The 27,278-nt window shown below is 43.2% G+C and overlaps 1 protein-coding gene across 2 annotated transcripts in view; it reads right to left on the bottom strand.

Moving 5' to 3' along the window:
* SAMD12 (sterile alpha motif domain containing 12) overlaps positions 1–27,278 on the bottom strand; it is a 428,710-nt gene that overhangs the window by 188,651 nt on the left and 212,781 nt on the right. The window contains exon 4 of one of the 2 annotated variants that reach the window (XM_047783375.1): positions 1,278–1,418. In XM_047783375.1, the coding sequence (XP_047639331.1) occupies positions 1,278–1,418 (141 nt within the window). Of the gene's footprint in view, positions 1–1,204; positions 1,419–27,278 lie in introns of those variants that run through there. The other variant, XM_047783374.1, reaches the window with a different exon arrangement.

The following is a 27,278-nucleotide window of genomic DNA, read 5'->3' as shown; positions in this document are numbered from 1 at the left end:
ACCTCTGTTTACTTCTTAAAAGAAACTTAAAAATATATCAGCATGTTAGACTCACATTTCAGTCACTCAACATACCCATACCTGTAAATTTACCACTGGAAGTCTCTGGAGACTGATGCAAATAATGCATACCAAATAAATAATATCATTTTCATATCACTCGAAGTCTATACTTATCCTTCTGGAGCAGTCATTTTTCAGGCAGTACATTATTTCCTCTAGGCAAACAGACTATTACTGGGTTAATCTAAACGCAATAACATGAAACTTGGCTGACCCAGTTTCTCCAATATCAGCATGCATGCAATTACAATATCCTGCAGATCGAAAAATACCCAAGACTCTCAAAAATACATATTTTATCATCCTTTCATTTAAAACAGCTGTACAATGGGCATTAAAACAAAACAAATAAAGGGTTATAGCCAACAGAGGTTGACAGTAACCAAATCTTACCTAGACTTACAAGTTACACATAGTGTGACTTAAAGGTTTCTTCAAAGCCAGCTTTATTCTGTCACTTCCGGTTATAGGGCTTTTAAGTGCTCTCAACATATTGAAAGTATTAATGATTCTTGTTTAGAACTATATGGTTGTAATATTCCAGTTTTAAATTCCCTAGAGTCTATTTTAAAAAAATGATTCTATTTTGTTTGTAAGATGCTAAATAGGATTCTCAAAATTTCTAAAGAGTGTGTGTATTCTTATTTATACATATAGACACCTACCTCTAAAATACTTTTCTCCCATTAGTCAGTGAAAAGCAAAGTAAAGCAAAACCCAACAAAAATTCCACTTATATCACAGTCATGTTAACTATAGAATCACTCAAATTCCAAGGCCACCTCAGAATTGGTAGTCAGACCAAAATAGCTTGGGCTGCACTGTACAGTTGTGCAGACTGCACACTGTACAATTCTAGGGGGTGCGATCGTATCCTGATCTATGAAAATGATACTCCTTGGGAGTTGTGTGGCCTACAACCTATATAGCTATATGTGGTAACCTTGAAATTAGCTCAGATAATTCTGCCTGCTCGTTCATGACTTATCTGTACATCCTTCCCTATGTGAGCTATGGAAAAGAGAAGTTCTAGGAGGAGGGAAGTGGACTTTTAGTCTACATCCTTTTTTTTTTTTTTTAAATAAAGGAAATTCTGCAAAAATAAGACAAAGCAACCAGGAGCAGTTTTTCCCTGGCTCCCCTCTGTCACGACGGTAGTGGTTTTTTTCCTCCTGTCTTCCCTCCCATCCACCCACTAGGCAGCAGCAGGATACCTTGTGTGAGTAACTGTAGGTTTCTGACTTCTTCTCGCACCTTCAGCTGGAGCACCTGTTGTAGGATGTGCTGCCGGAGGTTCTCCTGGGCAATCCCCATTCGCTCGAGCTTTTTGTCTGTAAGTCTCAGCAGGGCGCGCCCTGCAGGGTTTCAAGAAATAAAAGGAAAAGCAAATGAGCAATGTCTGGAAAAGGAGTTCCATCTTCCTCTTGGCTGATCTTCCTCTTGCCCTAACAGAAGTTTCCATCTAAACACAGACACTTTGGTACAGAGAGTCCTCCATTAGGCCTGCTGACAGGAAGAGATAAGCAGGATGAAAAAGTGTTCCACAAATTTTTAAAAAGAACCTCAATTTTTATCTAATATTGGCAATCCCCAACTGACCTGTGCATTGAGTTAAATAAAGCAGCAAAATTTTAACCTGGGTATGTGGGTCAAGATTGCAGGTTTCCATAGAAACAATGCTCTTTGCTGGGTGATGGGTTCTGAGGCTTGCCTAGAGGAGCCCATGTCACTGACAAGCCAGCTGAAGACCTAGGCGCTCTAAGTGCGGAGGAACTCCAGCAATGTTTAACTCGGGTTTAATAAGGTTTCTGTGAGACATGCATTTAAAGTTGCAGTTTTAGGAGTTCCCATTGTAGCTCAGCAGTAATGAACCCAACTAGGATCCATGAGCATGCGGGTTCAATCCCTGGCCTCGCTCAGTAGGTTAAGGATCTGGCATTGCCATGAGCTGGTGGAGGTCACAGACACAGCTTGGATCTGGCATTGCTGTGGCTGTGGCGTAGGCTGGCAGCTGCAGCTCCGATTCGACCCTTAGCCTGAGAACTTCCATATGTTGCAAGTGCAGCCCTAAAAAAATAAAGTTCCAGTTTTAATCGGCAGGCATCCACCTCCCTGGGGCACCTCTGGGACTGGAGTTCCATCTCTGGCTGGTGGGAGTCATGCCTTAATCTCAACCACTGGCCTAACGCAAAGGTTCCAGCAGGGCTGAGCACCAGAGGAGAAGGGTGAGCGGGGGCAGCTAAAGACTGTAAACCAAGGAGCCGCAGGTGAGCGCCCTCGGAGCAGATATCCTGGGCCCTGGGCCCCCTGCCATAGTTTCCTTTCAATTACTTTCTTTTCCTGGGGAGTGGGGTGTCTGCCTGCTTCCCTTGCTATTGTGCTTACCATCAAATACCCCAATTCTCTCCACTCTGTGCTTGCCTGGGAATAGGGAATAAGCACACATCCACTGTGAGAGTTTAGCACGAGAAAGACTGTTGTTAAAGGACCACAGTACCACCCTGTATTCCCCCCAACAACACCCCCAGTCACCACACCTGCAGCTCTTTTTTCATTTCAATTGACCAAGAATAAACAGAGTCTACTGTGTGTGATCCGTGATAAGTCTTTGGGTATACTATTGTATATGCTTCAGAAACAAAAAGAGTATGCATACATTTCAAAAAAGAAACTCAACATCCAGAAGGTGGGGTCAACAGGCATTTTCATCTGAGAACAGGAAGCCTATGTGTCCTGTGAGTAGAGAGAGGACACATGGGAAGAACGAGTTAGGAGTAACCCGTGCTGTTCACACTTATTTTCTACCTCCCTTTAATGCTAAATGCATCAGTCAGGTTAAGTTAGGTTCCTTATTGGAGTAACAGGCAACCCCCAAATATCAGTGCCTGTGACAAGGTTCATTCCCTGTTTATTCTAAGTGTCGACTGCAAGTCCATCCACTCTGAACATTGTGCGTCACTGTACCAGAGGGAAACAAGAGGTGCTGGAAGGTCTCATAGCATCACTGAAATGCTCAGCCTCGACGCACTTACAAATGATGGGCCAGAGCTAAACACATGAACCCTCCCACTCACCAAGGATCCACACGTGACCTCTGCTTCCATCATGTGCTGGGGAGAGGAGGGGGAGGAAGATATATTTAATGGGCAGCACTGATGAGAACCAGGGCTACCGATTTGGCCCTGGACCAGTGCCTGGCAAGGAAGTGAGTGTAGGGAGCTGTAGAGGTGGGTGGTGGTCTCAAGTGTCAGTAAAAGCTGCATCTGGAAGAGGAAGGAGAGGTGGGGGGAAGGGAACCGGAGGTCTCGTGGCAACGGCAGGCAGATCATGGTGGCCATGAGAAAGGAAGCAAAGGACACCCACAGACTCAAGTGGTTCTTCCTTCTGTGATAGGCAGATGGATGCTCATCTCTGGGATCTGTGAGTTTGTTATCTTATATGACAAAAAAGGACATTGCACATGGGATTTCGTTAAGGATCTTGAGATGGGAGATTATCAGGCATTATCCAGGTGGATCCAATCTAATCGCATGGGTCCTTATAAATGGGAGACAGGACAGCCAGAGATGGGAAAGATGTGATGATGGGTCCTCATAAACCAGAGACAAGATAGAGAGGGAGAAGATGTGATGATGGGTCCTTATAAACCAGAGGTAGATAGAAAGGGAAAAGACGTGAGAATGGAAGCAGACGTTGAAGTGATGTAGCCACCAGCCAAGGAATTCTGGCTACTACAAAGTGCAAATGATAAGGACACGCCTTCTCTCCCACACCCTCCAGAAGGAATGCAGCTCTATCAACACTGATTTTTTACGCCGTAGGACCCATTTTGGATTTCCAATCCCTACAACTGTTAAGATAATAAATTTGTATTGTTTTAAGCCACAACACAGTCTGGCTTAAAACAATACACATTTTGGGTTGATTTAAATTTGTGGTATTTTGTTATAGCAGCAATTGGCCTTGCAACAGGAATGTACATGTTTTTAAGAACTATTGGCTTGAGATTTCCTTTCCGATCCCTTCCTTAATTTCTGGGCACTGGCACACTCAAAGGTGGAGAGCTAAGGAGGCATGAGCCTGAGCCCCGAGCTTTCCAGGCCAGCCTTGCCTTCAAATATTCTGCCATCAGAACTTGATCCTGAAGTGTCATTCAGGAAACACAGAATGGGACTTGGGGTTCACTGACATAGATAACCCTCCAAATAGCAGACGTCTGGCTCTTTAAACAGGCCCTCAACTCAACAACAAATATTACGTTAAATAACCCATGAAGTTCAGAGTATCTAAGTCCACTCCATCACCCAAATGCAGATGTCCTCCCGTTTTTCTGTTCCTCATTATTTGGATTGTGGTTTCACAGGCTGGGACACTCAGCAGCCAGAGCTGCTGATGTGTTGGTAAGACACACAGTCCTGAGATATTGGCTGGTCCATCATCAATGCTAATAAGTCAGAGGCGGGGGAGGGGGTTATTCCCATGTGCAGGGCTCAATTTCTTGGCAGGAAAAAGACACAAGGATGGCCCCTTCAGAACCTCTGGCTTCAACTTTTCCATCAGTGCATCTGACTGATCCAAGATGGATACATAAGCCCTATCAGAATGTTATCTTCTGCTTGGCTGGGTTAATAGCATCAGCTCAAGGTACAGGTTACAAAACTCTATCACTTATACAAGTCTGTGCATTTTACAGGATCTATTACACACAATGGTACCAATCAAGATTTCATCTTTTACATGCCTGGCTGTTCAAGTTGTTTTATCTAAACCCTGAGACTAAAGATGCTCTTGCTGTTGTTATTTTTATTTCTTTTTCTTTTCTTTTTTTTTTTTTTTTTTGGCTTTTTAGGGTTGCACCTACAGCATATGAAGTTCTCAGGCTAGAGGTCTAATCGGAGCTGGAGCTGCGGGCCTATGCCACAGCCACAGCAACGCCGGATCTATAACCTGCTGAGTGAGGCCAGGGATCAAACCTGTGTCCTCATGGATTCTAGTCAAGTTCATTAACGCTGAGCCATGATGGGAACTCACTATTTGCATTATTTCCATTGAAAGAAAGGAAAACCGAGAAAAAGCTTAAAGAATATTTAAAACATGAGTGCTTTTTCCTCTTACTACTATATCTTTAGTGGCGCTTTATCTTCCTTGGGAAGAAAATAAAAGTCTTAGACCACAGGAGAACGACTGAGAAATTATATGAGAGAACTTCTATGAAAGCTCATGATCTGTACACTGAGGAATTTCTGACTTCCTGCCTTCCATGGATGGTTTTTAGAGAGTCATTCAAGACTGTGGTTGCGAAAGTTCTTCACAAGAATTATATCATTTACAGGAGTAAATGTCCCAGTCATCTCCTATCCTCCCGCCTCCCGCTGATCACAAAAGAAAGAGAATCCAAACAAGTGTGAGTCAGGGAAGTGATAAGTAGTCAATCATCAATTGCATTTTTTTTTTTCAATTTACATTGTCACTTTTCGTTCCTTATCACAAACATGCAATTGTTAATTCAACAAACATTTACTGAGCACGGACTATGTCCTTTACCCTGGGGATAATGATAGACAAGAGCTTCAGACTGATAAGGAAGGCAGCTAATGATAAATATCTATAGGTGTGTCATGAGTCCATCCTAAGAAAGGGCAAATATGGGAGCCCAGAACGGGTGACCTGAACTAGTCTGGGTATCAAGGAGCTATCATTGAGTTTGGGCTATTTAGCCTGGGACTTAAGGAGTAAGTAAGAGTCAGTCAGGTCAAGACTACTGGATTAAGTAAAGATTTCATTCAAGAGTCCAGTAACCACCAGATGAAGGAGGAGGCTGCTACCGCAGGCAGAAAATAGAGGAGTGCTGCATGGCTTTTACAGTCCTGCCTTTTCTCACAAAGGTGTCTGGACCACCCACGGTTAGCTGCCTCCATGGTGAGGGATGAAGGAGAGAAAAGTCAACCCAATCTCAAAAAAGCACCAACTAAATTTCCTGATACTCCGAACTGGTTCCAAATGGCAATTGTGGTGACCTAGGCTGCTGGGCCCTTCATAGGCTCGTAGGATCTTGGAGTTGGAAGAAGCATAAAGTCCTTCATGTGGATCATCCTGGGGCCTTTGACTCCTTTCATTTTTTAAGTATTTACTGAGCACCACTGTATGCCTGAGCCTATCCTGGGTACTGGAGCTACAGAGACAGAGTGGTAGCTTCTGCCTTTGTGAAACTCACCATTCGTGTGAGAGGTAGGCCATGTACAAATTAGCTGATGTACAGGCATAGACAGGGAACACTCCTGGGAGACGGTGCTATTGTAGTTTGGGTGGGGAGAGAAGGCCTCTCTGAAGAGGTGACACTGGAACATCTAGACGTGTCAAGGCAACTCGAGGAATGGCAGGAAGGCTAGTGGTATGAGGTCAGAGTAGGCAAGATATGTGAACGTAGGAAATGAGGCCCAAGAGAAGGCAGGGGCCAGGTCACTTGGCCTCTTAGGCCTCAGTGAGGACTTCAGACTTTTTTCTTTTTGATTTCTTTTGTTTTTTTAGGGGTGCACCCGTGGTATATGGAGGTTCCCAGGGGTTGAACTGGAGCTGTAGCCTCTGGCCCATGCTGCAGCCACAGCAATGCCAGATTCAAGCTGTGTCTGCAACCTACACCACAGCTCACGGCAATGCTGGATCCTTAACCTGCTGAGCAAGGCCAGGGATCAAACCTGACTCCTCATGGATACTAGTCTGGTTCATTAACTGCTGAGCCACAATGGGAACTCCAAACTTTATTTTAAATGGGGACAGTTTTGTGTAACGGATGACTTGGGCATGATCTCATATATTAGAAGAATCCCTCTGGTCACTCTATGGGGGACAAACTGGGGGTGGGGAGGGAGCTGAGGAGCAGTGAGTCAATGCACTGCCATGGCCGTCAAAACAGGAAGTGAGGCTGCCATGGGCTAGGGTGGTATCATAATCTTTCATACCTAGCACAGACAGATCCTGGTGGAATTTAGAGAAATGAGAGGGACCTCCTATGACTCGAGGTCTCTAATGCTTAACCCTCATAGCTGTCTTGGGTGCTGTAACTGTGTCTCAGGATCCCTTGGAGAAGCTCAAGTCAAGGAATATTCCAAGAGGGAGTTCGCCCAGCAGAAACCTGGATCTCATGCTCTGCTAATAATCTTGGAGAAGCAGAAATTTGCCACAGTTGAAGCTTGACCATATACACAAAAGCCTTGCTACGTACGGTCTAACGCAACGCCAGCTCCGTAAGTACCTTTCCCGGGAGGTTCTCCACTGTCACACATGCCCTACTGTTGCCCACCTGCTGGTGCACAGTAACACTCAAGAAATACTGAATGCATGAATATGCGTAGATGCTTAGAGCCACTAGATGAATGTTGTCTTTTTTTTTTTTCTTTAAGGACCGCATCTGTGGCATATGGAGGTTCCCAGGCTAGGGGTCAAATTGGAGCTGTAGCTTCTGGCCTATGCACAGCCACAGCAACGCCAGATCCGAGCCATATCTGCGATCTATGCCATAGCTCATGGCAATGCCAGATCCTTAACCCACTGAGTGAGGCCGGGAATCAAACCCTCGTCCTCGTGGAAACTAGTCAGATGACCCGCTGAGCCACGACAAGAACTCCTGAATGTTGTCTTCTTTATGCACATACTGAGGACGTCGAGGTTGTTAAGTTGCTGCCTTTTCCAATGCAAGAGACTTGGCTGGAACCTGACTCTCAGACAGGACACCCCCAACTATGAGAAACTGAATGTAGCACAGGGAAGAGGTGGCATTTCATTGGTGTTGACCAGAGAGATGCCAGCCAAGGAAGACAGAACTCGAGACTAAATGATCACTTCACCTTCCTGTAGGCTCAAAGACAGACAGGTGCCAAGCTTTGCTGAGCAGATGGGCAGCGAGAACGGGTGACTGACAGCAGACTTAGAGAGCAGTGTCTCAGTTTCCAACAGTTGCCTTAACACATTACAAACACAGGGGTTCCAAGCAACAGAGATCTATTCCTCATAGTTCTGGAAGCCGGAGTTCAACAGCAGTGTCGGTGGGCTGACATCAAGATGTCGGCAGGGCCATACCTCCTCACACCTCCTCTGGAGGCTCCAGGGGAGAATTCCTTGACACTTCTAGCTCCTGTTGGCTGCCAGCATTCCTTTGCTTGTGGCCACATCGCTCTACCTCTGCCTCTATTAACACATCACTTTCTCCTCTTCAGTGTGCGAAACCTCATCCTGTCTCTCTCACGCATAAGGACACATGATCTGATTTAAAGCCCATTTAAATAATGGTGGATAGAGTTCCTGTTGTGGCTCAGGGGTAACGAATCCAACTAATATCCATGAGGATGCATCCCTGGCTTTGCTCAGTGGGTTAAGTATCCAGCACTGCCATGAGCTGTGGTGCAGGCCACAGATGCGGCTCGGATCCTGCATTGCAGGTTGGAAGCTACAGCTCCAATTTGACCTCTATCTGGGAATTTCCATATGCTGTGGGTGTGGCCCTAAAAAGACAGCAACGACCACAAAAGCTGGAAAATCTCTATGAAGATCCTTAACTTAATCGCATCTGTAAAATCCTTTCTCCTCGTAAGGTAAACATGTATAGGTTCCAGGGACTAGGATCTGTGTCTCTGAATGGCCATTACTCAGTCTGCTATTTGTTGGAAGGAACTTTGGAGATTTCTGAGTGGTTCACTGCACTCCACATGGAGAAGTGAGGCTCAGAGAAAGTACTTGAATAAAGCCATACAGGAAACGGGGATGTGGGGGCAGTGGGGAGACTTGGGGGTAGGCATGTGTCTCTGATCTTCAGGACCCATCTGGCTTTCCTCTCTAGTTTGGGTGACTCCAGTCCCTGCTCAGGAGACTCTAACAGTAGCCCCATCACAGCTTTCCAAGATGAATGAGCACACACCATAAAGCCCAACAGGAAATTTCAGGGCAAGCCGGAGTGGGGCAGAGGATGTGTCTTCAGCTCCTACCCTACTGGAAAGTCTTGGTGCCACTGCAAGCGGTTGGGAAATGCCATTTTTCCCAAAGAGTCTAAACTACAGGGCCTCTTTTCTTCTGGAAATAGAGGTCACTGTACATTTCCCCCCAAAAATGTCCACTTGTATACTGGGTTAGCTCCAAATCTGCTCCCAAGCTAAGGCCACCTGTGATGGCAGGTAGATGCCCCTGGCTCTGTGCCAACCCTGTCTGGGCAAGAGTGATCAGAGTGACAGGTGCTGGGCATACCACCAGGGTACCACTGCCTGAAGTCATGTTCCTCCCATCTCACCATTACTCCAAAATAGGAATTTCTGGAACAGAGATACAAGGAGAGAAACATAATCACAAAAGCATGGGCTCATGTGCTAAAGGGTAGAGATAAGGGCCCTGGAAAGCACATCAGAGGCTTAAATTCCTCATCTCTACTCTGGGGACGAACATGACACTTTCATAGGGTGAATGTGAGGATCAGGTGACATCCCAGGAACACATGCCCTTTGCAAACTGGAACCACCAGGCAAACTGGGGACTGTGGTTCTTTGGCTGTCGGGGGCTCCTCCTCCCCCCTTCTCCTCCTCCTCATCACAAGAACACCAGCAGACCTTTATTGAGCCGTCATTAAGTGTTAAACACCGTTCTAAGAGCTTTACATGGATTACCTCATTTTCAACAACTCTCTGAAGATGCTATGATTATCTATCATCGATTAAGAGCTACTAAACATAGCGAAAGGTCATATAGTCACTAAGCTGCAGGTCTAGGAGATGAAGAGACGTAGGAGCCATGCTCTTTAATCAGCTCCCTAAATTGCCACGCAGGAATTCTGCACACAGACCACATGTGCTCCCCAAATCTCAGGAAGGGAGCATGAGGGTCAGGAAAGGATCACTGTCCCTGAGCACTTAAAGCAAGCAGTGCAAACGGGGGCGTGACGCTATGACGCACGAGGCTGTGCTCATCATCACCCTTCGGTCCCCCTGCAGTGGAAAAGGACAGGGGCCTGAGGGGTCCTGGAAAGGAGCCGGGAACAGAGCCAGCCCTCCCTCACCACTGAATGTCCGTGTCTGTACCATGGACTCAATGTGTCTCCTGACGATGAACCAGGAGGAGAAGGGGAACATCCCTGCCAGTGGGACAAGCGCAGATTCTTCTGGAGCCCATGGGAGGAGGTACCTAGCTTTGCTGAGGTCCTTGAATAAGAAACAGATGTCAGTGGAGTTCCCTGGTAGTGCAGCAGGTGAAGGATCTGGCGGTTACTGCTGTGGCGCAGGTTCGATCCCTGGCCCAGGAACGTCCACGTGCCATGGGCATGGGGGAGGGGGAAGGGCACTGCAGGTGGAGGAAACAGCTTAGGCAGAGGCAGATGGACCACCAAATGGTGCCTTCAGGGAACTCTGAGAAGCTGGACATCACTGGGTGTGGAGCATGAGGCTGGGAGCATGTTTACAGCGTCTCCCGTTGCCATTTCCAGATGCCCCACTTACAGGGAAGCCGGTTTTAGACTTTCTTTTCTTTCTCTGCCCAACCCAAAGCAGCACCTGAGAGATACAAGAGGTGATGTTCACAGGCATAAAACACTCGCTTGGAGATTCTGAATACCTCCTTTTTTGCCTACACTGCATCCCTGCCCATTTCTGGTAAAAGAAGCTCACTTTTGTCTTTCTCTGGGAGTAGGGGCTCTTCCTCCTCTTTAGGTGGGGCTTTTACTAAGCAAAACAGTCCCTGTAGTCCTTTTCATTTCTGAAGTACTACATACTTTTCTCATTATGTTTACTTTCTGTTTTCTGATTCCCTCCCACCTCCTCCTGTCATGTAAGGATGTTTCCAACTGCTTAGCTAGAGCTGTGCTCACTGGAGGCACTGAATACATATTCCTTTTTTCAAAAAAAATGATTTTTATTTTTTCCATTATAGTTGATCTACAGTGTTCTGTCAATTTTCTACAGGACAGCAAAGTGACCAGTCACATACACACACACACACACACACACACACACACACACACATATATATATATATGCATTCTTTTTTTCACATTATCCTCCACTATGCTCCATCACAAGTGACTAGATATAATTCCCAGTGCTAGACAGCGGGCTCTCATTGCTTATCCACTCCAAAGGCAAAAGTTTGCATCAATTAACCCGACTCCCAGTCCATCCCACTCCCTCCCCCTCCCCCTCTACCTTGGGGACCACAAGTCTGTTCCCAAGTCCATGAGTTTCTTTTCTGTGGACAGGTTCATTTGTGCCATATGTTAGATTCCAGATATAAGTGATATCATATGGCATTTGACATCACTAATTATTAGAGAAATGAATAAATATTCTTAAACTAATGCTGGGCGTGTGACCCAGACAGGGCAAATAAATGTACCAGAATTGCTATGGTTTCTAAGAGCCGAGTTCTTTTTCTTAGATCTCATCCCAAGGAACCCTACAAGCCTAAACATGTTGTCACTGGCTGTCTTTGCCACTAATATGGAGAGAATTTGCTAGAGAATTCAGCCAATGGAGAGAGCAGAGCTGAGAAAGAGAATGGAGGAGGGGGGTTGTGAGAGGAGGGAGATAAGATAGCATTATTTGATTTCCTGAATACAACCTTGCCTGAATTCAGGTACCCGGGGGTTTTTCATTTATATAAGTCAATGCTGGGGGGGGGGAGGGCAAGTTGAGCTCCTTTGTACCGCACGTGCACCCAGGAGAATCTTGACTTACAGATCCAAGCTTATCTGTAATTCTCAGTGGAGCTGCTGTCCTGTCCTGCTTATCGCCATTCAAGAAAGCCCATCAGGGTGCAGGTACGAATAAGAGAGAACCCACAGCAACTTATTTTCAGAAAGTTAACCATTGACAAATGTTGGTACTTTCATGACTATTCCTTATAAATTATATGAACTACACCTTAAACCCCACAGCATACTTCTGTCTGTTTGATGCACCTGGGCAACCTCCTTATCCAACAGAGGTGACAAACTCAGAAGCTGTCAGGATAACATCACTGGGTGAAGCTGCCTGCTCTAAAGGACAGCTGGGATTAGGTGGCTGACAGTGGACAGACTGGTTTGTTTTTTTTCCTAAAATGTGCAATTCCAACCCATTTTTGCTATGCTACAATACAGGCTAGGTGTTGCTACTTCTCCAATTTTGAAGCTAAGAACAGAAAGTTCAAAAGTTTCATGAAAACTCCTGATTGAAAATTTGTCCCCTTTTTTCCACACTAGGAAAGCCAAATGAAGCACGTCTACGGCTCACATCTGACTCACAAGTTGCCACTTTCAACATCTGACTTTTAATCTTTCCTCCTCCTCCACCTCCCTCTCAATTACAATGGAAAGGGATTCAGGCAATCTTGCCTGCAGGGTTTCAACTGGCTTTTGGAATGGACTCCAAGTTCTGAGATTCCATTCTAGGCGGCTTGTCCTAGGATGAACAGCTAACGAAACAATGGGCGGTTAGCAACTAGTCCAAACTGGCTGGCTGTTTTTTGGTGTTTTTTTTTGTTTGTTTTTGTTTTTTCTACAATTTAACGTGCAGTGCAAACCCATCTTTTGAAGTAACCCTCCGCCCAGCCTGATTTCCTAAAGGTGACTGAGAATCACCAGGACCGGAGCGAGCAGGACTCTGAGGTCAGCCAACCCACTGCCTCATTGCTTGGCCAGAAGGTGCACTAAACCTTTCAGGACTAGTAAGTCTCCTCTCACTTCTACCTGAGAGCACAGTCCACTGCCAGGCCTGGTCATTCACTTGGCTACATTCAGATTGATTAGCAGTAAATTAAAGGCCCCTCCTCTGTGCTGAGGAGGAGAAGGGTTAATGGACATTTGCAAGTGGTCCCTGTAAGTAATTGACCACACTGATAGGAACTCTATATGGATTTTTTTTTTTTTTAAACCAGTCTTGGGTAAAAAGACTATTTTAGACAATCTAGTGTTTTGGTTTCAATATAGTTAGGTGCCGAGATGCTAACAGGAGGAAACTGAAATAGTGCTAATTTCCATCTGAAATATAAAGTCAGAGAGAAATTACATTATAGTGCTTTTCAAACAGAGGGAAAATGGGGCCTTGCTCTATTTTCCAGTCCCCCCTGCCCCCAAGAAGGCAGACAAAGCTTCCAGACAGAAAATTAAGGGTTAAATCCTTGTATGTTGTTGGCAGTACACAGAGTTACCAAATCCCCTCCAAAAATTAATTTAAGAAAACCTTAAAACGGTTTGTTTGGGGATTCTGTTTTAGTCCCTGAGAAGACTCAGTAATTACTTCCCTTGTACCTCAGAGCAGATTTTTCAGGCGAGGAAGTGTAGTATCAACATAATGGAGACTATAGCCGAAGATTTATGATCTCATAAACCACTTCAAGGGCTTTTCTGTTTTTGATAGGTAGAACAGAGCTCTTGGTGTGTTTGCTTTTATTTGTCAGTATTTGTATGCATGGTTTTGGAGATTCTTTGTTAACCCAATGTCAGTAGGTGAGTAACCCACCATGCATTAGGCATCTTCCAAAATTAATTACCAAGAAGCATGTGACTATCACCAGCCTCCTCCTCCCCCTTGGTATTCCACTCATGACCTTAACCTGCTCAGGAGGCAGGCTCTGGGCCTGCTGGACTCCACACACGAATTAATCTGACCAGTGACCCATCAGCAAAAGAATGTTTAAAAAAGTTTCAAAGCTACTTCAACTTTCTCTTCCTGATTCTTAGAGATGCATTTTTTTTTTTTTTCCTTAAACTTTGCGAGGTTGGACTTGATTCATAGCAGGGATTTCTTTGGGAGAAGAACAAGTGAGTATTATCCCAGCTCCAGAAACATGCTGCAGGAGAGATGGAGACAGTCCTGTCTTTGGGGCGCTGAAAAATAACCTGCAGATGTAAGACCAGCAGGTATTAAACAGCCTAAAAGTAATTACGTGATAAAAGCTATAGCAGTGACCATGAGGCTCATGAGATCTACTGGGAAAGCTTTGGAGAAAAAGAAAGAGGTTTCGGGTTTGGAGTTGAGAGTCAGGGCCGGCTGGATCAGTTTGCTCCATGGCTACTGCCGTGATGATTCATCTCTCCAGCTTCTTCACTTACAAACTGGGGATGAAATGCCACCCTCTCCCCATGTTGTGCTGATTAAGTACTCAATGAAGTCAGTGGAATAGAAAGTATTATTGCCATCTTCAGGAAACAGACCTAAGGGAAGGTAAGGGGACAACCCAAGACCCTATAAGGAGTGGGGTAGTTCAGGTAGGGGTTAAAACGGTGAAAAAATTGACTTAGTACATCCCACACTGATATGCAAGTTGAGAGGAGCTTATCTGCGTGACTCTGTCTGTTTGGGCCCTATTGACATTTGGGAATGGGTAACTCCTTGTTCTGGGGAGCTGTCCCAGGCATTGTAGGATGCGTCCCAGCACCCCCAGCCTCTCTACCTACTTAGGATTGTGCCAGTCAAAAATACCCTTAGATTTCTGCCAACTGTCTGCTGAAGGGCAAAATCACTCTTGGTTGAGAACCATTGCTGTAGATGTTTGCTTTCAACTAACTGATTCTCAAAATACTAATTAATCCAAGAGACAGACGCAACGTCAGGTTTGGAGGTTCCTGGGAGTCAGGTGAATGATGAGGCAAAACAACACAAAACACACTTTCGGGAAAAGCACCTACCATGTGTCAGGCCCTTTCCCATCCATTGTCCCATTTCAGCCAAAAATCAGCCTGGGAAACATTATTTTCTCCATTTTAAGGATGAAGAAACTGATATTCATGGCAGAACAGGGATCCCAACTCAGTTCTACATGAAAAAATTTCCCTTTCGAGGTCTTGAAATGCCTCGGAGCCCATAACCACAACACTTCAGATGAGGTTTAACTTAAGGGTCCTCAAGAATAAAAGAGTAATGAAAGTGAAATAAGGTTGCTTTGTTTGATAAGAAAAAATATGAGGAAACTAAGACTGTAACAATTGATTGACACTGTCTGGCATTGCTTCAATGCTGAAGAGACAGTACAAATGCACATCTACTGAACAGCTTCTTCCTGTCCTCCAAGCAGGAGTAAAAATAAGCTCATCAGGCTAAAGTCCAAAATTTGATGTCAACAGGTTATAGCACTAAAAGTTATGCCGGAATAAAATAAGCCACAGGAAGAGATTCTCTCTTCAGTACTTCCTTTATCCGTGTCTCCCCAGATACCTACCTTCTCATGTCTTCCCTCCCCCCTTCCTGTCTGATGGGCTTCAAGGGTTGGCTCAGGTCTTACTTTCTCCCTGACTCCCCTGGGAACCTACAGGTCAACTATAAGGTGGGAACTGTTAGAGGGAGGATGTTTATTCCCCTACTTCAATGAAAGGTCCTTAAAGCAAGGGAGTATATTTTCATTTTTATATTGTGAACATTCAGGACACTGTTTAATAAACTTGTGAAATAATATTTGGACAGTGTCAAAACAAACTCTGTCAAGGGAAACTCAAGTTAGAGAGTGTAGCCGACTCTGCGGGTGCCAGCCCCACGTTGCAATTTCATGTACACTTGAATTGACTGGCTTTACCACATCTGTAATGCCCATACCTTGACTTTGCAAAAAGACTTGCAGGCTTGCAACAGCCACGTGGAGGCCCAGGCTAGTAATGGTGCTAAGGATTGTGGAACTTGAGATGTGGATGGATGACAGCTTCATTCTCTCCCTTCACTCATCCCAGCCATTACAATGCTGGAGCAGGAGGATGGTGGGAAGAACAGAATGAGAGGAGAAGGGAGAGAGCTCATGTAGCAATGAGTCTGATCACCCCTGGAGACTGGCAGCACAGTGGAAGGGGGGACTGGCCCTTACAGCAGAGACCAACAGCTTTATGAGGGTTAAGGGCATGTCTGTGAAGTCAGATGCGTGGGTGCAAAACCAATCTCCACCAATTACATGTCATGCTACCTGAAGCAAGTGAGTTAACCTGAGTTAATCTTCATTTACCCATCTTACTAATGGGTGTGATAATAGAATCTCTGTCATAGGAATATTTATGAAGAGTAATGAGATGATACATAGAAAGCACTGTGCCTGTCACATACATTAGCAATGGATGATGATGACGACCAGTCCTAAGACTAAGAATTTGCCACAGGTGAGTCTCTAATGAGCGCTGTGGCCCCTCTGTTCCCACAGGTGAAATACACCATGCACCGTTTTACATAGTCTGGCCAATTGATAATCACGTACAGCCGCACCTTCGCTGAACGCTCCTTCACGCACTGTTACTCTTAACCACTTCTGGAGGGCTCAGGTCACTCAGCTACCCTTGCTTCCCTTTCTGTAATGCCATTATTACAGGATGTGTCCCCCATATATTTAATCTCCAATTGCGTGCTCTCCAAAGAACTTTAAGTTACAATGAGACATTTAAAGAATTATTGGGAGAGGAAGCAAAGCAATGCCCACTTGAGTTCTCTCCAACAACCATGCACGAGGGCCAGTGTTTGGGGACTAAAATGCCATGCCACTGTTGTAGGAAACACTTTGTTCACTGTCGGTACAAATAAAGACACATAATAATCAACAGAGACTCTTTATAATCAGTCATAAATGATAACAAAAAATGGACGCGGAGAAAGCCGGAAAAAAAGAGGAAGGTGAAGGAAACAGTGAGATTCTTTGATAACGTGTCCTCTTCTGACTTAGACTTGGCTATTGAATACTTCAGATCAACATTAACCAACTAGTGAATTCATTCTTCTAGTAATAAGGTAGTAACACCTTATTTCATTTTGGATTATTTTGGGGAAAGCAACCTGAACTTGTGGAGTAGAAAGCTCACGTTAGAAGTTTGGTGCTTCCACGTGCTGTGAGTTGGAGTAGTTACATAAGGCCCCTGAATCACAGTGTCCTCACCTGTAAAATGGGAATACTGATTTAAGTTACGCTGAGCTTTCTTTGTGAAGGTTAAATTAGGCAGTAGATCTGAAAGTGCCTAGCGCAGTACAGGACCTAATACATTCTTTTTCGAAGGAGAGATTTCATAAAGGTGTGCCTTGTTTCTATCATTACACTTACTATGTTATAATATAACCATGAATTTGTTCACATGCCTATCTTCCTTTTCAGATTCTAGGCTTTTTACAAAGAGAAGGTGGGTTTCATTTAACTGAGTAACTCCAGTGCGTGGCACCTGGTAAAAGGTGACCTGAACAAATGGCCTCATGAGAAAAGATGGTTATCACCCCCCATTTTGAAGGTAAAAAACTAAGCCCAGAAAAAATGAAGGGAATTGCCCAAAGTCACATGCCTAGGAACTAGCAGAGCAGAGACTGGAACCAAGATACCTGATTCAAATTCATGCTGTGCCTAGAAAGGCTATGCCTGCTTTAGTTTGGCCTTTGGTTTAATAAACAATGATCTTCTAATGCAGCCATTAGACTAGGTGCTGGGTATAAGCAGTGACTACAATCCATATGGTCGCCATACTCACAGAGTTGCAGTTTAGTGAATGAAGTACACATAAAAAGAAAACATGCAAATAAATTATTTCAACACAGAATGTTGTCTTTGGGATGGATTAGCAATGGACTCCTACTGTGTAGCACTGGGAACTCTGTCTAGTCACTTTTGATGGAACACATAATGTGAGAAAAAGAATGTATACATGTATGTGTAACTGGGTCACCATGCTGTACAGTACGAAAAATATATATAAATAAATGATAAAAAAAATTTCAAAAAAGGAAAAAACAAAATACTTATTTCATGAAAAATAGAGGAGGCCAAGTGAGCCCCAGAAACTCAAGTTGCTTGTGGGGAAAGCAAATCAGAAAGAAACTTTTGGCTAAGATCTGAAGGATGAGAAAGACTGGTGAAGAGTAAAGTTAAAGAGGTTGGAGGCAGAAGAAAAAAAATAGATGCAAATGTTCTATGTAGACTATCACTGTCCGTGGAGGCAAGAAGGCCAGTGAAGTGAGGTGGCCTTGTGGGAAGGGTAGAGGCCAATGGCTTGAGATGAGGATGGAAGGGCAGACAAGAGTAAGATCAATCTGGGTCTTGGAGGCAACACCAAGGATCCCATTACCTACTCCAAGTGTGATGGAAGATCAAAATATACTTTTAAGAAGGGCAGTGACATGATGCAACTTCCATTTAAAAATTCTCTCTCTAGCTGCAAAAAAAAAAAAAAAAAAAAGTCTCACTTAAGGGTCAAGGGAACATCTGGAAGTTGGAAAAATTAGTTGGGAGACTGCAGCTTTTGTTGAATCCCCAGAAGACGTGGCTTCTACTAGAAGGTGGTGGTAAAGATGTGAAGAGAGGAAATATTTTTGCATCTAGAATCAAAGGTGGTAGATTAGGTATTTGAGGCAAGAAGGAAATGGATGTCAATGACAGAACACGTCTTTCTGGCTTGGGCAATAAAAGAAGGGACAGGGAAACTGCTGACCTGGAGAACACTGAGTGAGGACGGTAGTAGAAGATCAAACTTCCGGTTCGACATGGAATAAGCCTGACCTGCCTACATCCATGAAACAGTCAACAGAAATGTAGAGTGGGTGTGTGGAGGTGTACAGTGGGAGCTCCAAACAGAAGTCAGCCACCATCATAAAGCTGACATACAAACCCGTGATCAGCGAGGAAGGGGAGCGAAGGGAGGAGAGGCTTGAGGACTGATCTCTGGGGACCCCCAGCACCGCGTGGGTGGATCAGTGAGACAGGCCCACAGAGACACACTGTGAATGAGTGGCTGGAGACACAGAAAGAAATCTTGGAGAATGAGGTGTCAGACAGAGTGTAGTTCAAGAAGAACAAGAGACCATTTGTGCTGAAGGCTGAGGAGCCCAGTCAGGCGTAGTCACTAGAGAATACCTTGCAATGGAAGGTCCTTGAGGCCCAGAAACCCTTGTATACAGAGTGTGTGAGGGGTAGAGTCCAAGACATCATGTCATTCAATCACTGAGCTTTCCTCCTGCATGAGGTATCTTGCATTTGACCCAAGAGACAAAGGGAAAGGAGTTACCTGGAAAGGGACCCATAAGCTTTGGACATCATCATTATTATCCATAATAGGGAGTTCCTGCTGTGGCACAGCAGAAACGAATCCAACTAGGATCCATGAGGACGCAGCTTCGATCCCTGGCCTTGCTCAATGGGTGAAGGATCCAGCATTGCTGTGAGCTGTGCTGTAGGTCACAGACACAGCTAGGATCTGGTGTTGCTGTGGCTGTGTCATAAGCTGGCAGCTGTAGCTTGATTCGACCCCTAGGCCGAGAACTTTCATATGCCAAGGGTGCAGCCCTAAAAAGACAAAAAAAAAATAAAAAAATAAAAACATCATCAATAATTGATTGGACAATTACGATGGGCTGGGTATAAATGTGGATAATTTCTCATTCTTTGATTTGTTCTTTGGGACAGTTTTCTGGATAGGTTTAATTGTTATCCCTATTTTAAAAATGAGGTTTGAGAATTTTAGTGACTATGATCACAGTAGTAAGAGACAGTAAAATTCTGAATTATTAGTTTTCCAACTCCACCGTTCATCTTCTCTGCCCATTTTGCTGTCTGGATTTTCTCTGCATTTGAATAGAAGCTTTGGAAAAGGAAAAGAATTTTTTAAAATGTTTTAAGTTCCAGCCCTCATTAGAGTACCTGCCGCATAGCAGACCATCAATAAATGGTGGATGGAAGAGTGAGAAAGAAGGAAAAAATAGAGGGGGAAAGACAGGAGAAAAAGAGGGACCAGATAACTTAGGCCAAATCAATTTCCAACGATTATCAGTTCTACCGACTGGAAGGCTCTGGCCCATGTCACTCAGATCCCCAGCTGCTGGCTGCTCTTGGCTGTTGGCCCTTCTGGGCAATGCCCTGGCTGAAAAGAGCTACTTCACCTAAGGTCATGACCCTCTTCCTGAGAGCAGCCTGTATCCTATGACTGGTGGGCAGGCAGGAGGGAGCTGCATCTTTAGGTCTAGCCTTTATAATTGTATCCAGGTGGCCCAGCCCCAGCTGGATTAACTCCAAAGGCCAGTCCCAGCTCCAGACAGCTGCAGATGGCTGAGGTCTTGTTCAGATTGCGTCACAGCCTAAATCCAGCATCTTTCACGTTCCTAGCAAGTGGTGAATAGGAAGACACCACCCAAAAAACTTCTAGCACCCAGCTCTCCTTCTTTGAGCCTGCTTTCCAGGAACCCATTGTCTGACAGGGGTTCACTGGGCAAAGGGGTGCCCGATCAATTCTCTGCTGTAAACATGATGTGTTACCTGTGATGGTTTTTGAACAGCCCAGGTGGCTTCATTGCCCCATCTAGTATGTCCCGAGGTCACCTACCTCCATAGTAAATGTGAGAGCAGGGAAGGATAATGAACTGTGATAGTGGCCTCTGCGGAACATAATCAGTAAGATAAATCTGCTAAAAATTGTATGTGTACATCATCTATTGATTTTATAAGTGTATCTCATTTTCCATAAAACAGAGTACTATGCAATAATAGCACGCTATGTAAATCATAAATACATATGCACATATGCATATATGTTCATGTTCATATAAATACCTATGTATAATCTATCTTACTGTTATATGCTTGACATGAATTATCTCATGAGATTCTTACATATAAGCATAATTATTTTTCAGATGAGAAAATTAAGCCCAGAGAGGTTGAAGATCCTGACAAAGACTTTCTAGCAAAAAGAGTTCATGCTTTGGGTCAAATCTGGCAGTGATAGACTTCAAACCCTGTACTTTTAATCCCTCTACCACACTGAACATCACCTTGAGCAAATTTCTTACAAAGTGCTGTGACTTCACAAGAAAATAACAAGAACAAATACAGACTCATGAATCCCTCATTTTGCAAATTTCGATTTTTGTGTCCTGGGTTTCCTTAAATCGGAAGACATCTGGTTACACCAGGAAGTCAAATTCACAAAGACAAAGCCACAGGGGAAGTGTAGCATTGTCCTTTGTCCCTTGCAGAAGCGACCTCTTCCCAACAACTCCAGTGAGCTGAGCTTGCTTTTACAACCGAGATGTTTTCCTTTGTATGCAGAGTAATGGAGCATGGCAAGAGTACATGCCTTCAGCAACAAAATCTGTAAATCAACACACACACTCCACCATGTTGTGACTGTAAGAACACACACCCTCACAAGGCAGGAGACAGCTTCTGTCAAAGGAAGAACTGAATACTGATAAGTCCATAAGAAACAGAACTGAGATTGAAAAAAACATCTTAGAACTGATAAATGAATTGGTATCATAATAGCAACAGCTTGGCTTCAACAAAAACTATATTGGTTAAATTAAGTCTTCTACATAAAGATGTCAAGTGTTACAACTTCACCACTGCAGTGAAGAATAGCTTCAAAAGGTGCCTAAACGGAAGAATTAGATGATACCATCCTTAGAAATGACTTTATAGAATTGTCAGTTCTAAAATCATAAATCTCTACTCCAGCACCAGATTTCTATTGGTTTGGGCTGTATCTTTCAGCACCATATTATTCCAATCCTGCCATCCAAACCATTTTCCTACCTTTCTCCTAACATAAAGAATAAAGGAATCTAGTGACTACTGCTGGATTTCTCCCTCAATCATACAGTGCTGTGAAAACTAGACATGGCTGAAAATTTTACTCTAAAATCTTTCTTTCAAATTTTATTTCCGTGCTTCTTTTTGCCTTGAGTCCTGCGTATTTTTTGGATTGGACAGTTAGAGCTCTACTCTTTCCTTCCTCCCTTCCTCTTCCTTTTTTTTTTTTTTTTTAATTTCCAGGGCCAGGGAATGAACTCAGGCCACAGCAGTGATCTGAGCCACAACAGTGGCAAAGCCAGATCCTTAACCTGCTAAGCCACCAGGGAACTCCTAGACTTTCTTTAAAAAATACCAAAATATTAAAAGTTCCTAATGACTCAGAAGTCAGCCCCAATGAGAATTCACTTTTTAAATGAGCTAAGCCATGACAGTCATTGCTGGGAACACACACACACACACACACACACACCTTTGAGGATACTGGGATTGTTCAAATAGCCACTAAATGTGCTTCTATGTTTAACCTTGAGATTTTATTTTCTGGATGTCTTTTCATCACTCGTAAATGTAGCCACATGATTTTTCAATCTAACATGTAAGATGAAAGTAAGCCTTTCTTGAGCATGATTTACATTTCCTGTATTTGTTCCTTATAAATTATATTTTAAGCCCAATATTCTGATTTATGAAGCTCTATTTCCTTTTCTTTCCATAAGAAAAAAAAGGCACATGTGTCTAAGATTAGATTCTAAACAATCTACTGCATTTAATTATGAAAACCTACATAACACGGGGAATTTTGAAGAGGAGAGGAAAATCATATGCCTACCAAAAAAAATAATTCAGTATTACAAAATCATTGAAATTAGAGATGGAGGAGGCTTATCGGGTCATCTATCAAAGCATGCATTTGACACCAAGATTTAATATGCCAGAGATGTTGGGTCACTAGAGGTGCCTCCAATCTTTTGATAAAGTGGAGAAACTGAAAAAGAACATTTAAAGAGCAGAGCCCTTAATCAAAGGCAAGTTCTCATAGATCAAAATATCAGGGAGAAATATGTAAGATGCAGAAGAGAGGCAAATGGAAAAAACACTGAAACATCAAGGAGATAAAACTTTATTTCAAAGTTTTCTAGATAGAGGTGCAAGTCTCATAGGATAACCACGCAGCTGATGGTGTCCAGGGACTGAGGTTTACAGGGAACTGTTACAGCCAGAAGAGCCAGAGGGGTCAAAGGCTGAAGCATATTATGTATGTGTAAAATCCCAACCTTTCATCTATGGACTGTAACCTAATACTTAGAAATCTCCTGCCCTGTTTCCCTTCTAGTAAAGGGCAACGGCTTATAGTAAACATTCTTCAGAGTGTGTGTGTGTTGGGGAGAGGGGAGTTTTGAAAGAAGGGGCACTGGGCTGATAAAGCAGAAACAAGAACAGATGCTAGCATTTACTCACAAAATCAGAGCAGAATTATCTAAAAATTTTAAGTATCTTTAGATTTCACCATAGGATCTTTGATAAGACAAATCTTCTGTAAGGCCTGGTCTTGTCTTTTATTGTTTTCCTTTGTTAAAAAAGAAAAAAAAAAAATCTAATCCTAGTAACTAGTTGCTACAAGCCATTTAAAAAGTAGAAGCCTGCCAGAAAACAGTGAAAACGGGGTAAAAAGGACTTGCTGTTGAGCAATCTCTAAAATTTATCAGGATTCCCGCTGAGCATCCACCCACACACCTTATACTCTGAATTGGGTACACCGCCTCTTTCCTGATTTATTGCATCTCTCTACACAAACACTGAGGCTAGCATCTGCCAGCGTCGGAAAGGCTGCATCTTTACACCAGCCTGCCAATTCCTTTAACGCACCTCTAAGAATTCAAGAGGATCTGTTCATTTCAACCAGGTTGCTGGTGCAAGGGGCTAATGAAAACAAAGGCAAAGAGATAAAATGTGCCCTAACCCTTTGAATTGGGCTCTAGCTCTCAATGGCAATGGGGAATACAGTCTGCCATACTTTTATGTTACATACGGTATATAATCGTGTGTGTGTGTGTGTGTGTGTGTGTGTGTGTGTGTAGTGGAGGTGGTGCAGTTTCTTTTATTTATTTTTTATTAAGATGCAGTAGAGAAGAATGGATAAGAGCAGAAGTTTTTTTCCCCCCTTACAATACATACCCATATCAAAACATCAAGTCATACACCTTAAATACATATAATTTTTATTGGCCGATTATACCTCAACAAAAGTTGGAAAGAAAAAGAGGCAGCATCCTGGAGGCAGATCACCTAGGTTTAAATCCTAGCTGTTTCACTTATTTGCTGCGTCAGTGTGTCGACAAATATTTTAAGTTCCTTTATGCTCAGTTTCTACATGTGTTTTAAAAATAAGGAAAATAATAGTATTTACTTAATAAGGGTGTCATGAGGATGCAATGTGAGGGTGTGCATGTACATTTAGTACCTGCCACACAGGAAGGGCCTAATAAGAGCTACCGCTATTAAATTAAAAACAACAAAAAAGAGTTTTAACAAGTGAGTTGTTCCTATTTGGAGGAAATGACTTTAATGAGTCAACTTCGAAGACTGGCACTGACGGGCCTATCATGACATAAAAAAATAAAGTGTGAAAATAAATCAGAGGGAGGAGAGGCTCTGAGGAGGCAAACAAACAATAGCTCATCCTCTTACATGGAGAACCTATAACCTGAATTCAGAAGGCCACAGGGTAATTGATTACAGAAATGTTTCACGCCTTTGGAATATAGATAACATACTGGATTTTGGTCTTCAGCAATATACTAGGCCTTGGCATGGTTTATTTTGTTTGACTTTTTTTTTTTTTTTCCCCTGGTCATCCTATGACATATGGAGTTCCCAAGCCAGGGATCAGAGCTACACTGCATTTGCAGCAACACTGGATCCTTAACCTGCTGTGGTGGGCCGGGGATTGAACCTGCGTCCCAGTACTCCAGAGCTGCTGCCAATTCCATTGCACCACAGCAGGAACTCCAAATGATTGATTTTTGGTGTTTGTTCTGCTTGGTGTTCTCTGAGCTCCTTGGATCTGCAGCTTGGTACCTGCACTAATTTTGGAAAATTCTCAGCCTTCCAAAGAAAATTCAAATATTTCCTTGGCTTCATTCTCTTTTTTTTTTCCCTTCTGGAATCCAACTAGCCATATGTAAGACCATCTGATATCCGGGGTGACTGAGACTTTTTTGAGGCTGTCCTTATTTCACGCACTTCAATTGTTAGCCTCAAAATACAGTCGATATAGATTTAACCCAGTTTCTACATACATTGCCATTTGTGATCTCTATCACTTTAGTGGTATACACACAATCTTTAACATCCTAAGAGTTACTAAAGGAGTTTGGTATAAAAGGACAGGAATTCTGACTCACTGGATCAGGGGCGAAGCCAGGAGTCTGAATACTCACCAAGCATCCTCAAGGCTGAGGCAGGTGATCTGGGTATCTGGGGTTATATTTAGAAAGACATCAATTCAACAAATTCTTTGCTATTTTCTATTTTTGGCACTCTAATAAACTCAGTAAGATTTTTTGCTTGTTTGTTTTGCTTTTTAGGGCCATGCCCATGGCATGTGGAGGTTCCCAGGCCAGGGGACCAGTCAGAGCTTTGGCTGCTGGCCTACACCACAGCCATGGCAATGCCAGATCCGAGTTGCATGTGCAACCTACACCACAGCTCGTGGCAATGCCAGATCCTTAACCCACTAAGTGAGGTCAGGGATTGAACCCACAACCTCATGGTTCCTAGTCAGATGCATTTCTGCTGTACCAAGACAGGAACTCCTAAACTCAGTAAGATTAATGGCCCTCCAGTTGAATCTATATTTTCATTCATTCATCTTTTTTTTTTGTCTTTTTTGCCATTTCTTGGGCCGCTTCCCATGGCATATGGAGGTTCCCAGGCTAGGGGTCCAATTGGAGCTGTAGTCTTTAGCCTACACCAGAGCCACAGCAACTCGGGATCTGAGCCGTGTCTGCAACCTACACCACAGCTCATGGCAACGCCAGATCCTTAACTCACTGAGCAAGGCCAGGGATTGAACCCACAACCTCATGGTTCCTAGTCTGATTCGTTAACCACTGCGCCATGACGGGAACTCCTCATTCATTCATATTAAAGCTGTCTTGGTTTTAGTTCAAGAATAAACTTTTTCTATAACTCTCTTTCCTAGAATGGCTCAAATTGAAAGCAATGACAATACCAAGTGTTGACAAGGATGTGGAAAAAACTTGAATTATCTTGAACGGCTGATAACTGTGTAAAGCTAGAATAATAAGTGTAAGTGTAAGAATAATAAGTGTAAACTATAATAATCACTTTTGAAAACTTTGGAGTACCTATTCAGGCTAAAAGACCAGCAGCTCCATTCTTTGGTATGGAAATGAGTGCTTCTTTTTAGCAAAAGACATGTATGAAGAATGTTCATAGCAGCTTTATTCAAAGTAGCCCCAATTTGGAAATTATCCAATGTCCCTCAGCAATGGAAGAGAGAGATGAGAAGTTATTCATATGATTAAATATTATTCAACAGTGGAAAAACTGCAGATTACACTTTTGCTCAACAATGTAGAGGAATCTTATAGAGAAAGTATTACGTGAAAAAAGCCAGACATAAAAGCATTTAAAAAAGGAACAGATCTAATCTATGAGGGTAGGAGTCAGAACAAAGGTTGACTCTGAAGACAGTCAGCTGGGAGGAGCCAGAAAGGACTCTGTTGCAATGACAGAAACATTCTATGTCATGAGCTGAGGGAGGCTTACATGAGTATATGTACATATGTAAAAATTCATTGAGCTGTGTGTTTAAGACTTGGGTGCTTTGCTGTATGTAGGTTACAAACGAAAGAGAAGAAAGAGAGAAGAGAGAGGGAGGGAGGGAGAGAGAGGGAGAGAAGGAGGAAGAAAGAAAAGATAAACCATTTTGCCCTAGAAATTGAAAATCTGGATAACAATTCTGAAAGCCCTTTGATTCTAGCTCCCTGATGGCTTCACAGATTTTATTACGTTCTTTCTCAGTCATCATGTTCCAGACTATAAAGAAAGTTAGATGGAGTATTTCCTGTTAATAAATATTAACAATCGATGGAAATCATATGTGCAAAGAGATAAGTCTTGCTGACACTTCTTTTCGGCTTTGTCTCCATGGTCAGTCACAAAAAATATTTTCCATGGACAAATACAAGCTTCAATGACTTCAGGAGGCTGGGAAATGCTGGTTTAAGTAGGTTATATAAGCTGGATTAAACCAGATTTAAGTATTTCCCTCTGAAAAGCCTTAAAGAAGAAAAATATACAAGGCTTTCCCTGAAATGCCTGGCTCCAATATTTCTTATGAGGCAATTAGGTTAAAATAAACACTATGCAGTCCTAAAGGAAAATAAATCATAAGATGATAAAATAAACTCAGAAGGGGAAACTGTTGGAGGTAGAAGAGGGAGGTCAGCTCTGTATTTTTGCATTTGTTAAACTGGAAGGACAATGCATGGAAAAAACTTCCACTTGATTTTTAAATTTTCATTATTTTTAAAATGACCAACTAGAAATTTCCTCTTTGCCTCCTCAACAAATGTCACTGGAGGGACAGACAATGAAGTAGGTCTGAGTGATGGTGGGCAACAGCTTCCTAGTACTGCTTCCAGGTTATTGCTCTATTCTCATCAAAGAGATCCTTTCCCTTTGGAGTTTATGCCATCCTCCAATTT

This window comes from Phacochoerus africanus, chromosome 6, assembly GCF_016906955.1.
Source record: "Phacochoerus africanus isolate WHEZ1 chromosome 6, ROS_Pafr_v1, whole genome shotgun sequence".
Lineage (NCBI taxonomy): Eukaryota > Metazoa > Chordata > Mammalia > Artiodactyla > Suidae > Phacochoerus > Phacochoerus africanus.
The sequence above is the reverse complement of the archived record's forward strand: the minus strand, read 5'-3'. Positions and strand labels throughout refer to the sequence as shown.